The 12,108-nt window shown below is 53.6% G+C and overlaps 2 protein-coding genes across 2 annotated transcripts in view; both read right to left on the bottom strand.

The window, feature by feature from the left end:
• Nucleotides 1-12,108, bottom strand: part of LOC311202955 (class I histocompatibility antigen, F10 alpha chain-like) — a gene marked incomplete at both ends in the record, with an annotated part of 113,981 nt that overhangs the window by 9,407 nt on the left and 92,466 nt on the right. The window lies entirely within an intron of this gene.
• The window catches only part of LOC311202886 (butyrophilin subfamily 1 member A1-like), a gene marked incomplete at both ends in the record, with an annotated part of 73,595 nt that continues 66,288 nt past the window's right edge, over nt 4,802-12,108 (bottom strand). Inside the window, 6 exons of the mRNA XM_084277534.1 lie at nt 4,802-5,490; nt 5,964-5,989; nt 7,022-7,115; nt 7,332-7,445; nt 7,695-7,970; nt 8,309-8,662. Coding sequence (XP_084133660.1) covers nt 4,802-5,490; nt 5,964-5,989; nt 7,022-7,115; nt 7,332-7,445; nt 7,695-7,970; nt 8,309-8,662 — 1,553 coding nt within the window. The remainder of the gene's footprint in view (nt 5,491-5,963; nt 5,990-7,021; nt 7,116-7,331; nt 7,446-7,694; nt 7,971-8,308; nt 8,663-12,108) is intronic.

The raw sequence follows: 12,108 nt of genomic DNA on the forward strand, positions 1-12,108 counted from the left end.
CAAGGTCATCAATGAAGATATTAAACAAGACTGGACCCAACACTGAGCCCTGGGGAGCACCGCTAGTCACAGGTCACCAGTCAGACTCTGCTCCACTGATCACCATCCTCTGGGCTTGGTCCGACAGCCAGTTCTCAGCCCACCTCACTGCCCACTCATCGATCCCATGCTCTCTCAGCTTTGCTATCAGGATGTCATGGGAGACAGTATCAAAGGCCTTGCTGAAGTCAAGGTAGATGACATCCACTGCTCTCCCTCCATCTACCCAGCCAGTGATGACATCATAGAAGGCTATGAGATTGGTGGAGCACGATCTCCCCTTGGTGAATCCATGCTAACTACTCCTCATGACCTTCTCATCCAATTGCTTGGAGATTGCATCCAGAACAAGCTGTTCCATCCCCTTTCCAGGGACAGAAGTGAGGCTGACTGGCCTATAGTTGCCCAGATCCTCCTTCTTGCCCTTTTTAAAGACTGGAGTGACATTGGCTCTCCTCCAGTCCTCAGGCACTTCTATTGTTAGTTGTTCCGCCCTCCTGGAGAAGAGAAGCCCTTTCTGAACCTTGATCAATAAAATCATGATCCCACACTCATGGAAACCCAGTTTTACCTTATTATAAAGTGGAGACCCACAAACAAGCTGTCACAGCCACACCAAATTCTCTGTGGTGCATTTTGAAGGTGGCCACATAAGAAACAGATGTCACTGAGCACAAGAGGGAAACTGGGGAAGGAAACCTGAGTTTGTAAAACTCCCCATCAGATCAAACAGATGAGGCAAACAGATCAAACACTCGGGTACAGAGACCCCTCGTTTTCAGGATGTTTTTTTCTTCAAATAGGTAAACAGTTTTGAAGGTTGGAAGCTAAAAAGAGGCTTTTTAAAAGAGGATCTAGATGTTCTGCTCCATCAGTTTTCCAATAGATGAGCCAAGCTGAGCTGTCAGGAAACCCCACAGCTCTTTATTGCAGCTGGACATTGGCATCCCCACAGCTACCCCAGGGTTGGGGACTAACCAGCCAACACTGTCCCTTATCTTACGACCCAGCAGCTTTAAAGCCACATGAACCAGAGTGCAAAGCCTTCCTCACCCACCCAACTGCCCCAAAAACTCAACTGGATTGATGAGATGTCATCCAGAGGGACCTGGACCAGCTGGAGAGGGGGGCCCATGCAAGCCTCATGGAGTTCAACAGGGCCATGCTCAAGGTCCTGCACTTGGGTTGGGACAATCCTTGCTCCCAATACAGGCTGGGGGATGAAGTGATAGAGAGCAGCCCTGCAGAAAAGCACTTGGCCCAGTGCATCCTGGGCTGCAGCATCCAGCACATTGAGAGAGGTGATTCTCCCTCTCTGCTCTGCTGAGACCCAAGTGCAGTACTGACTCCAGCTCTAGAGCCCTCAACAAAAGGAGGACATGGACCTCTTGGAGTGGGTCCAGAGGAGGTCACATGGATTATCAAGGGGTGAAGTATCTATGAAGACAGGCTGAAGAGAGTTGGAGGGGTTCAGCCTGGACACTGAGCCCCTTCCAGTACCCTGCACAGGCTGCCCAGAGAGGTGGTGGAGGCTCCATCCCTTCAAGGTCAGGCTTGATGAAGCTCTGAGCAACCTGATCTAGTGAAAGGTGTCCCTGCTCACAGCAGGGGGTTGGACTAGATGCCCTTGAAAGGTGCCTTCCAACCCAGAGCATTCTGTGATTCCACAACTCGAGGTCTCAGGGCTGGAGGAGCCCCGGGGACGTCTCCACCCCCAAGTGTCAGGAGAGGGCAGTGTGAGCCCAGAAGAGCCGCTGAGCCCCAGCTCCCAGGCAGGACCAGCAGATCACCTCCCAGAAGAGCATCCTCCTGCCCAGGCTGGGATGCTTGGAGCACCTGAACGGGTGTCTGAGGGCTGTTGGGTGCTGAGGAAAACCACCTCATTATCGAGCACCGTGCCCAGAGGAACAGCAGAAGCTCCATGAGGGAGCTGGAGAAGGGAAACCCAACAAGATTTCAGGTTGGCTCCGCCCTTCACCTTTCCTGGTGTCACCCCCATCAAAATGCCATTTGTCCCCAGGGTTGGGGCAGGAAGAGCAAACACAAACCATCCCTTTGGGATCCCAACCCCAATGGGGATGAGTCCTGGAAGCGCACTGTGATCCTCTGACATGGATGCAGGACCCCCAAAACAGGCAGAAAAAATGTATTTCTGTTCAAAGGAGTTTCAGGGGTCGGATCCAGGAGCTCCCAGGGAATGGCAGTGCCAGGAGACAGGTTGGGCCTTGGGGGAGTTCTCTCACCCCTGCAAAAAACCACCAGGGAGATCACTGAGCACAGGGGGTTCCTACCTGTTGGAAGGGCTGGGGAGGGGCTGGAGAAGGTCCGAGGCTTCTTGGTGATGGTGGTGTGGTGAGAGTGACCTCCTGGAGAGCCTCGGGCACTTGGGCAGCACTGGCAAGGGGTGGGGAGGGCACAGAGAGGCTGTAAAGTGGCCTCAAAGTGGCAACATTTTAAAAGTTGAACCATTAAAATCAAAGTAACCAAAATGAAAGGAGAAAGGGAAAAACCCTACACCTGACTAACAGCCAAGATAAAAGCAAAGAATTAAATTAAAAATAAAACCTAAAAAAATTTAAAAATATTCAACCAAAAAACAAAACCTAAAAAGAACTAAAATAAATCCCCTGAAGAACTAAAACAAAAAAAAAGTTAAATTATGAAATCAAACAATGACATTTTACAAAATAAGAAAGAAAATCAAAGAAACAAAACCCAAAGTGACACAGAATTCAAGGTGCAGCCTCACCAGTGCCGAGTACAGGGGCACAGTCACCTCCCTGGACCTGCTGGCCTGGTGGTGCTGACCACCAGGGACTTGAGATTGATTCTAGAACTTGCTCTAGGAGTCTGTGTCCTATAGTGCACATTCTGCTCCATCCCACAGGGAGCTGTTTTCTATTAATGCCATCTCCACATAACCACCAGTATCTGCTGGGCAGTTTGCAGGGACCATGAGCAGGTTGGGTCTGTGATAGGTTCCCACACAGTGTCACCCATAAGGACTGTTGTGTGCACTGGCTGTACCTCAGGAAGCAGAGGTTTGTAACTGAGTCCCATACAAAATTGATGCATGTGACATTCAGCCCTATGAAATTCCACTGAGCCACATCCACAGTAGTCTTATTTATCCTCAAGTCACTCCATCCATCATTCCAAGCACAGTTATTACCCCCTAAACTGAGCTCTGGATCAGGTACAACTTTGAGATTTCTTTTTTCCAAGTACAGTTATTGTCACTAACTCAGAACTGAGTGTTCTCATCTTTTAGTATCTGTAGGTCGAATCCCAGGCCCAATTCATCCCAAAGTAACTCTATAATCTTGTAATTAATTATTTCCTACTTAGTCCAGGTCCTTCCCTTGGCATTTAGTCTGAAATGGTCTCTCATACAGTATCTCAAGATGACTCACATTTTCCTTGGCTCTAGGTTTCACATGTATCCCAAGTCGTGCAATAGGTTGTCCTTGATAGCAATACAAGTTTGTTTATTGATATATTTTGCCTTTCTGTTGTTTTCTCATGTGATTAATTCCTCTCCTGCCTGCTGGCTTGCAGCCTTCAGGGTGTATGTAATTGCCAGTGAATTCTCCAAAGTTTGCTTACCTGCTGCACTACTTGTGCACTAGAGTACCTCTGTCTGATGAGATGACCACAGGTACCCCAGATCGAGGTATTGTCTCATTTAATAATACTTCAGTTGTTCCTCTGGCTTTGTTTGTTCTACAAGGAAATGCCTCTGGCCATCTGGAAAAGGTGTCAGCAAGTCCCAATCAGTACCTGCACCCCCCTTTTCTTGGGAGCTCAGAGAAATCAATTTGCCAGCGGTGCCCTGGTATGTCTCCTTTTCCAACATTCCCTAATTGCACCCAGGTACCTGTCTTGGGGTGATTTTTCAAACACCTTCCACACTGCTGAGTCACTATTGGATTTTAGTGCAGAGATTTTTCCCTATTATGTTTTGATTTAAAATTTAAGCAGGGAGTCTGCTCCCCAGTGTGTCCTATTGTGTTTTTCTCTGACAACTCCACGTGCCTGTTTGCGGGGGGTTTATAATTCTGCCATCTCTCAAGTGGGCCCATCCTTTGGAGGGAATCTGCCCTCCCACCTCTGCTATTAATTGCCTGGAGTGTGGGGCAGCAGAAACTTCTTCCAGGCTACAAGGATCTCTGCCCCTCTGCCCCTCTCTGGGAGTTATCCCAAATCCAATAACGGCTCAAAATGAAGGGATGTGTTCTTAATCCCCTAGGTAAAGAGAAGTCGCTGGTGGGGTGGAAACGAGCTGCAGGATGCAGCAGGTTGATGTAAATAACGGGAATTTGCCCTGTGTTGCATTTAGACATATGGGTGGGACTTGAGGCCTCACCCCAGGCAAGGAGCTGACCTTCTGCATCCTCCTACAAAAGCTCACACTCATAAAATGAAGCATTAAACAGCTCTCAGGGACAAGAGAGCAAAGGGACCCCAACCTCCTCCCCGCCTCTGTGTGGGATCTGGTGCTGGAGGTGGCTTTTCCTGGAGCGGTGCCTCTCCCACAGCCTGTGCTGGGGAACAGCACCACGTGAGGTCTGGCACCTCAGGAGGTGTTTCCCTCCCAAAAAGGGCTTGTGTGTGGCCACAGCCCCAACCCATTCCTCGGCGTCCACCACCCCTTCCCATGCCCTGGAGGGTCTGGGCACCCCTAACCGTACTCCCAGCAGCATCCTATCCAATTCCATCCCAGGAACCCCCACAGCCAGACTCCATGTTCACCCACAAAGCTTTATTGAGTCCTGTCCTGCTCTGCCTGGGCAGAATGGGCTGGGGCAGGGACGAGGGGGACATTTGCTCCTGTGGCAGGGAGGAGAGGAATGTGGGCAGGGTCTACAGAAAGGCAGGGCCTCTGCAGGGCTGTGGGCGGCATGGAAGTGGGGCAGGAGGTGCTGTCCCTGAGACACAGCTCAGTTCCATCTGTCCACACAGCAAACCATGGGCAGATGGTCTCTCCATTGAATGAGGCTGGTGGGAAAGTGAAGATCTCGGCCCCACTGTGACCATCGATGAAAGTCACCAGCCCCTGTGGGCAGTCAAGACAGACCCAGACTCTGCTGGGGACCCGGGAAAGGGACAGGGGGGTGCGAGGAGAGGTGAGAGACTGAAACTTCCGTTCCCAGTGCTCCACCCCCCAGATCCCTTCTTTGGAGCTCATGTGCATATGCCCCTTCCTGTTCACAGAGTCCCTGGCCACCCCCAGAGCCCACCATGAATCCCCTCCCACCTCCCCCTTCACCTCCACCTCCCAGCAGTGCCTCCCCTCACTGAACCCCTCCTGGCCCACCACGCAGGGCCGATACGTAAATCTCTGAGGAGTGTCAGGCAGGTCCTGCTCTGTTGGTCCCCATCTCACACTTCTCCCATCCTGGGACAGGACAAGTTTGGGATGAGCCGTGTTGGGATCCAGGGTCACCACATCTGCAGGAGGAGCCAGAGCATCAGGGGCAGAGCTCAGCACTGGGCCAGTTTCACCCCCCTGGGGACAGAATCTGCCCTTCGGGGCAGGACACAGGGCATCTCCTTCCTGCAAGAGATCCCATCCCAGAGCCAGTCCCAGCATGGCCACGGCCGAGCTCACTCCCATAGGAACAGGCACCAGTCAGGCTGCGGCCCCAGCATGGAGGAGCAGGATGGGGAGGCAGCGGCTGGGTCCAGGCAGTGCCCGGGATGTCAGGGGGGAATTGGCTCCTCTTGGCCTCACTGATGGAGCTCACAAAGGGTGGAACAGGCCACAAGAGAGCAGGGTTACAGCCCGGTGCCACGCTCTGGGTTGGGGAGTCACCCAAAATACCCAGGCACAGCCAGTCCCACGCACTGTCCAGCCCAGTAGCCCCTTGCACACGACGCACAGGAGGAGAACCCCCCTGAGTGACACCCAAAGCCCCAGTTACCTGGAGTGTGGGGCAGCAGAAACTTCCTCCAGGCTACAAGGAGAGAGGAGAGCTGGTCACATCCCAGAGCGGGTCCCAGCAGCTCTGGGCAGGGAGAGGGTCAATACCCGCGCTGGTACCCCTAAGCTGCCCACCCTCCCAGACACATGGCCTTGGACTTTCCTGGCCCCAGGGATGCCAGGATGAAGAGGATGGGCAGGGAGGGAAAGGGCCAAGCACCGAGATCCCAGGACAGGACCCAAGGCTGTGCCTGAGCTCAGGGACACTCACCCAGGGCTGCATCTCGTTCCACTGGAAATTAAAATAAAAAGCGATATTTGATCAGAGGGCAGAGCTTGTCACCCCAGAACTGCCCAGGAAGAGCTTGGGCAGACCCCAAACTGCTGTGTGGGAAATGGAACCACCCCCCAAATATCCCCAGGAATGGCTTCCCTCGTGCTGGTCATGTTCCATACTGGGACCAGGAGTACTTGGGCAGGGTAGAGTGTCCACCCCCACGCAGGTCTCCCCAAGCTGCCCATCATTCCAGGCACATGGCCTTGAGCATTCCCAGACCCAGGGGATGGAGAGGAGGGTGAAAGGTCCAAGCACCAAAATCCTGGCCAGGACCCCATGATGTGATGAAGCTCATGGACACTCACTCAGGGCTGCATTTTGTCCCTCTGGAAAGCAAAGAGAAAGCAATGTTTGATCAGGTGGGACATTTTGTCATGCCCCAACTGCCCATGAGGAGCTGTCAGAGCTCAGGCAGACCCCAAATTCCTCTTTGGCACAACTCCCTAAAGACCAGAAATGGCTCCTTCCACCAGACTCACCCAGGGCTGCATCCCGTTTCCCTGGAAAGCAAAACCAGCAAAATATGTGTGACCAGAGAGAACAAACACTCACCCCATGGCAGATCCCACAAGAGCACACAGAGCTCGGGCTGATCCTAAACTCCTTCTTTTTGGGGAGTAGGACCAGACCACCTCACTCCTGGGAGTGGCATGCTCCCAGCCCATCCCCCTGCCAGTCTACCCAGGCTCTCTGGAGCTCAGCCCCACTGTCAGGAACCCCACAGAGCCAAGTCCTTCCTGGGGTCTCCTGTGCCAGTAGGTTTTGACGGGGGAAGGGGCCAGAAGGACTCACCCAGCTCTCTAGAAAACAGCAGCGCTGGAAAGCAAAGCCGGAGGAAGAGGAGGTCAGGAGAGCAGCTTGCTTCCTCAGTGGGAACAGCTCAAGAGGGTCTCTGGGACCTTCCGACCAGCCAGGCACTCTTGCTGTGCTCCCTGTCCTCTCCACCCACACCCCACCATGTCCTTGTCCACTTCCATCCCAGCCCAAAGAGCTTTTTGATGAAGACAACACATCCTGTGGGAGCAAACGTACCTTTCCTTCTCCAGAGAGAAACTCCAAGGCAAATGATCCCAATGGAGAATACAAGGACCACGAGGAGCACACCCAGACCGACCATCCAGGGATGGGCATCGTGGAAAAAGGGAGCTGAGAAACAAACAGATCCACAGGGAAAGGGACCAGTTTACACTCGTGTCTGTGGGGAGAAGAACCAAGAGACCCCCGCTCCACACCTCCCAGACCTTTTCCTGTGAGACCTGGTCTCAAGGGGAAAGAGTCCTCCCATGCCCCCACACCCCCATGCTGCACCCCAAGCCCAGACCAAAGCTGCTCCCAGCAAGGCAGCCACCCCCCGCCCTGCTCCAGCGCCGCAGGGGCTGGCTGCAGCCGTCACACCGGAGATGCGCAGGGACGCCTCCTGCTCCTGGGCCAGGCGGCGGTTCCTGACCACACAGGACCAGTTCCCATCTCTGGTCCCCGTCACCACGATGGCGTCTTCAGTGTCAAACAGGCCCCTGGCATCAGGGGAACGTCTCTGGGAGACCGAGGGGACACGGTGCCCGTTGCGGTCTTTCCACAGCACCTCCGGTTGTGGGAACCATCCAGCCGATCGACACAGCACCCGGATGCCTCCGGCCTCGTACCCCTCCAGAGAGAGCTGAGGGCCAGAGCCTGTGGCTTGGGAAGAGCCAGGGTTGGAATCAGGTGGGCATGGGCTCAGCTCCAAGGCCACCACCAGATGCCAGAACAGACCCCTCACAACTCCCACCAAACCCACCCCAACCTGTGCAGGAACCACCCAGCGTTGATGCCCAACAGCCCCAGATCTCCCCCAAAACCTCCCGGCACAGCAAGACTGAGCTGCCCAGCTTCAGCGCCTCCAGGCACCCCTGCAAGGCTGCCAGACACTGTGCCAGCTCTCCTGGGGCACCAAGGGACAGGACATGGGTCTGGAAGGGATAAACGGGCCCAGGGACACCACAACAACCCCTGCAAACACCGCACCACACACAAACCTGAAACCTCCAGCTCCACCAAAGCTTCTCCATAAGAGGCACCGTCGGTCACGGTGCAGAGGTAATAACCATCATCAGAGGGTCTCAGCCCAGAGATTCGCAAGTCCAGGATTCCGTTGGAGAGACCATCTCTGACCAGCTGTGTCCTCCCAACATATTCCTCCATCTGCTCCCCATACACGTCCTCCCCATGTCGGTAGTGGTGCACCGTTTCAGAGACCTGTTTCCGAATCCACCTGATGTCCCAGCTCTGAGCGTCCATGTCTGGGGACAAGTGACACGGCAGCACAACATCCTGCCCCACGGTGACACTGAGAGGGTGGTCTGCTCCCACCACTGTGAAGTCAGCTTGGACATGGAGAAGGACACAGAGACAAGGAGATGGCACCTATGTTAATTGAGGGTGTTGCAGGCCAGGGCAGAGCTTGGTGAGAGCCGGGCATGCTCTATGCCACGGGTGTTGCTTTGCCCTCCCATGGTCCAGAGGCCACGGAGAAATTGGAGTAGGAGCGGAAGGACTGGAAGGAGAAGGAGGTTTCCCAGGGGCGGGGACCTGCTCCAGAAAATGACCTCCACCCCAGCAGCCCTGCTGTGAGCCACAACAGCCAAGAGAAAGTGAAAGCATGCAGGGCCAAGCTCCAGGCTGGGCTCCCCCCACCCCATGGCAGCTCCTGCCCCACAGCTGCCATCCAGAGCACATGAAAGCCCCCACCAGCCCTAGAGGTTCCCTACCTGATACCAGCTGGAGCACGTTGAGAGTCACCCAATACCTCAGGAGGCCCCTGGGGCTCGCCGGGAGACCCATCTGCAGCCACACTGGAGAGGAGGGAGGGGAAGGGAGGTAGAGGAGGGTGATTGGGGTCACAGCCACTCCAGAGGGGATCTGGCAAAGGGCTGCCCCTGCCCCCAAAGAAGGGCTGAAATCCCCAGAGCCCCTGCACCAGCACCCTGATGGAACCAGAAACTGGTGATCAAGGGCAGGATGGGACCGCAGACGGGTCCCCAGGGCAGCCCCTGCTCTGCCCCACGGCCCCTCTCCAGGAGTTATCCCAAATCTGATAACGGCTTGAAATGAAGGGAAATGTTTTTAAGCCCTCGGGGAAGGAGAAGTTGCTGGTGAGACGGAAGCTACACTGCTGGCCAGCTGCAATAGGCTGGTGTAAATAAGGGAAGTTAGCCTAGTTTCAGAATTCCTGTGCAGAGATGGTGCCCCATCCCCCAGATGAGGAGCTGAAGTTCCGCCTCCAGGCACCAAAGCCCAGAGTCAGAAAGGAAAGTGTTAAGGAGCTCCCAGGGACAAGAGATCGAAGGGACCCCCAACTGACTACCCATCTGCCTGGGTGACGGGGCTGGAGGTGGCTTTTCCCAGAGCGGCGCCTCTCCCAGCAGCCTGTGCTGGGAAACAGCACCCAGCGAGGTTTGGCAGCTCAGGAGCTGTTTCCCCTCCCAAAAAGTGTTGATGTCCTTGTGTGTGACCACTGTCACTGAGGCAGTGAGCAAACCCCGACCAGACCCTGGTGAATTGTTCACCTGAGCCAGGGCCACTGGGTCCATCTCTGGGGGTCTGGGGGTCCTGGGACATTGTTCTGTTCTGGAGGAAAAGGCAGAAGCCTGTCAACCCCAGGAACTTAAAAAGGAGGAGAAGGAAGGGGAAAGATGGTGGGAATCATCAAATCACAGAGTTACCAGGTTGGAAAAGACCTTTGAGAACATCATGTCCGACTAGACCCATCCTCCACTAACCCATATTCCTGAGCACCTCATCTACCCATCTGTTAAACACATGCAGAGTTGGTGACCCAACCGCCTCCTTGGGCAGCTGTAAGGTACTGGAAGTATGCCTTAATAATCACCAACAGAACTGTATCCCCAATTTTTCCTCTCACCTACCAAACCTCATTCCTCTCCTCTCACCTACCAAGCCTCATGCTTTTCCTACCATCTACCAAACCTTTCTCCTCTCATCTACCAAACCTCATTTCTACCACACCACCACCCCTCAGGCTGAAAGTGGCTCGTGCCAAGGACCTAATGACAATGCAATGAGCCAACATCAGGAGAGCATTCCTTCCACATCTCCATCTCCTATCAGGAGAGACATCAGGAGCCATTCACACATCAGGCCTTCCATCATCCACCCTGGAGCATTCCCACAGCCAGGTGGAAGGTGTGGCAATGCCAAGGTGTCGTGGTTTCACCCGCTTCGCTTGCTTGATTGCAGCACACGTCTCACATTCATGGATAACTTGTGCAATAGCATCCATGGTTAAGTCCACCCCTCGATCTCGAGCCCATTTATATGTTGCATCTCTCCCTTGATGACCTGAGGAATCATGAGCCCATCGAGCTAGGAATAATTCACCCTTACGTTGCCAGTCTAGGTCTACTTGAGCCACTTCAATCCTAGCAGCCTTATCTACCTGATGGTTGTTTTGATGTTCCTCCATGGCCCGACTCTTAGGCACATGGGCATCAACATGACGTACCTTTACAACAAGTTTCTCTAACCGGGCAGCAATATCTTGCCATAAGTCAGCAGCCCATATGGGTTTGCCTCTACGCTGCCAGTTGTTCTTTTTCCACTGCTGCAACCAACCCCACAGGGCATTGGCTACCATCCATGAATCAGTATAAAGGTAGAGCATCGGCCACTTTTCTCTCTCAGCAATGTCCAGGGCTAACTGTATAGCTTTCACCTCAGCGAACTGGCTTGATTCACCTTTTCCTTCAGTAGCTTCTGCTACTCGTCTTGTAGGACTCCATACAGCAGCTTTCCATCTTCGTTGCTTTCCCACAAGGCGACAGGAGCCATCAGTGAAAAGGGCATATTGCTTCTCATTCTCTGGCAGTTTGTTGTAAGGTGGGGCTTCTTCAGCCCGTGTCACCTCCTCATCCTCTGGTGACATCCCAAAGTCTTTGCCTTCAGGCCAGTCTGTGATCACTTCCACGATTCCTGGGCGATTAGGGTTTCCTATTCGAGCCCGCTGAGTAATCAGTGCAACCCACTTGCTCCACGTAGCGTCAGTGGCATGGTGTGTAGAAGGGACCTTCCCTTTGAACATCCAGCCCAGCACCGGCAGTCGGGGTGCCAGGAGGAGCTGGGCTTCAGTTCCAATCACTTCTGAAGCGGCTCGAACCCCTTCATAGGCGGCCAGTATTTCCTTTTCTGTTGGAGTGTAATTGGCCTCAGAGCCTTTGTAGGCCCGACTCCAAAACCCCAGCGGTCGACCTCGAGTCTCCCCTTGTGCTTTCTGCCAGAGACTCCAGGTAGGTCCATTCTCCCCGGCCGCAGTGTAAAGCACATTTTTAACATCTGTCCCTGTCCGGACAGGCCAAAGGGCCACTGCATGGACTATCTCGCGTTTGATCTGCTCAAAGGCTTGTTGCTGCTCAGGGCCCCATTGGAAATCATTCTTCTTCCGAGTTACGTGGTAGAGTGGGCTCACAATGAGACTGTAGTTTGGGACATGCATTCGCCAAAAACCTATAACACCTAAGAAAGCTTGTGTTTCCTTTTTGTTGCTTGGTGGAGACATAGCTGCTATTTTATTGATAATGTCCATTGGGATCTGACGACGCCCATCCTGCCATTTTATTCCTAAAAACTGGATTTCTTGCGTAGGCCCCTTGACTTTACTCTGTTTTATAGCAAAACCAGCTTCTAAAAGGATTTGAATTATCCTTTTTCCTTTCTCAAATACTTCCTCTGCTGTATTGCCCCATACAATGATGTCATCAATATACTGCAGGTGCTCTGGGGCTTCACCTTTTTCCAGTGTAGTCTGAATCAGTCC

The sequence above is a fragment of the Gallinula chloropus genome (assembly GCF_964237585.1).
Source record: "Gallinula chloropus genome assembly, chromosome: 32".
In the NCBI taxonomy this organism is placed as follows: Eukaryota; Metazoa; Chordata; class Aves; order Gruiformes; family Rallidae; genus Gallinula; species Gallinula chloropus.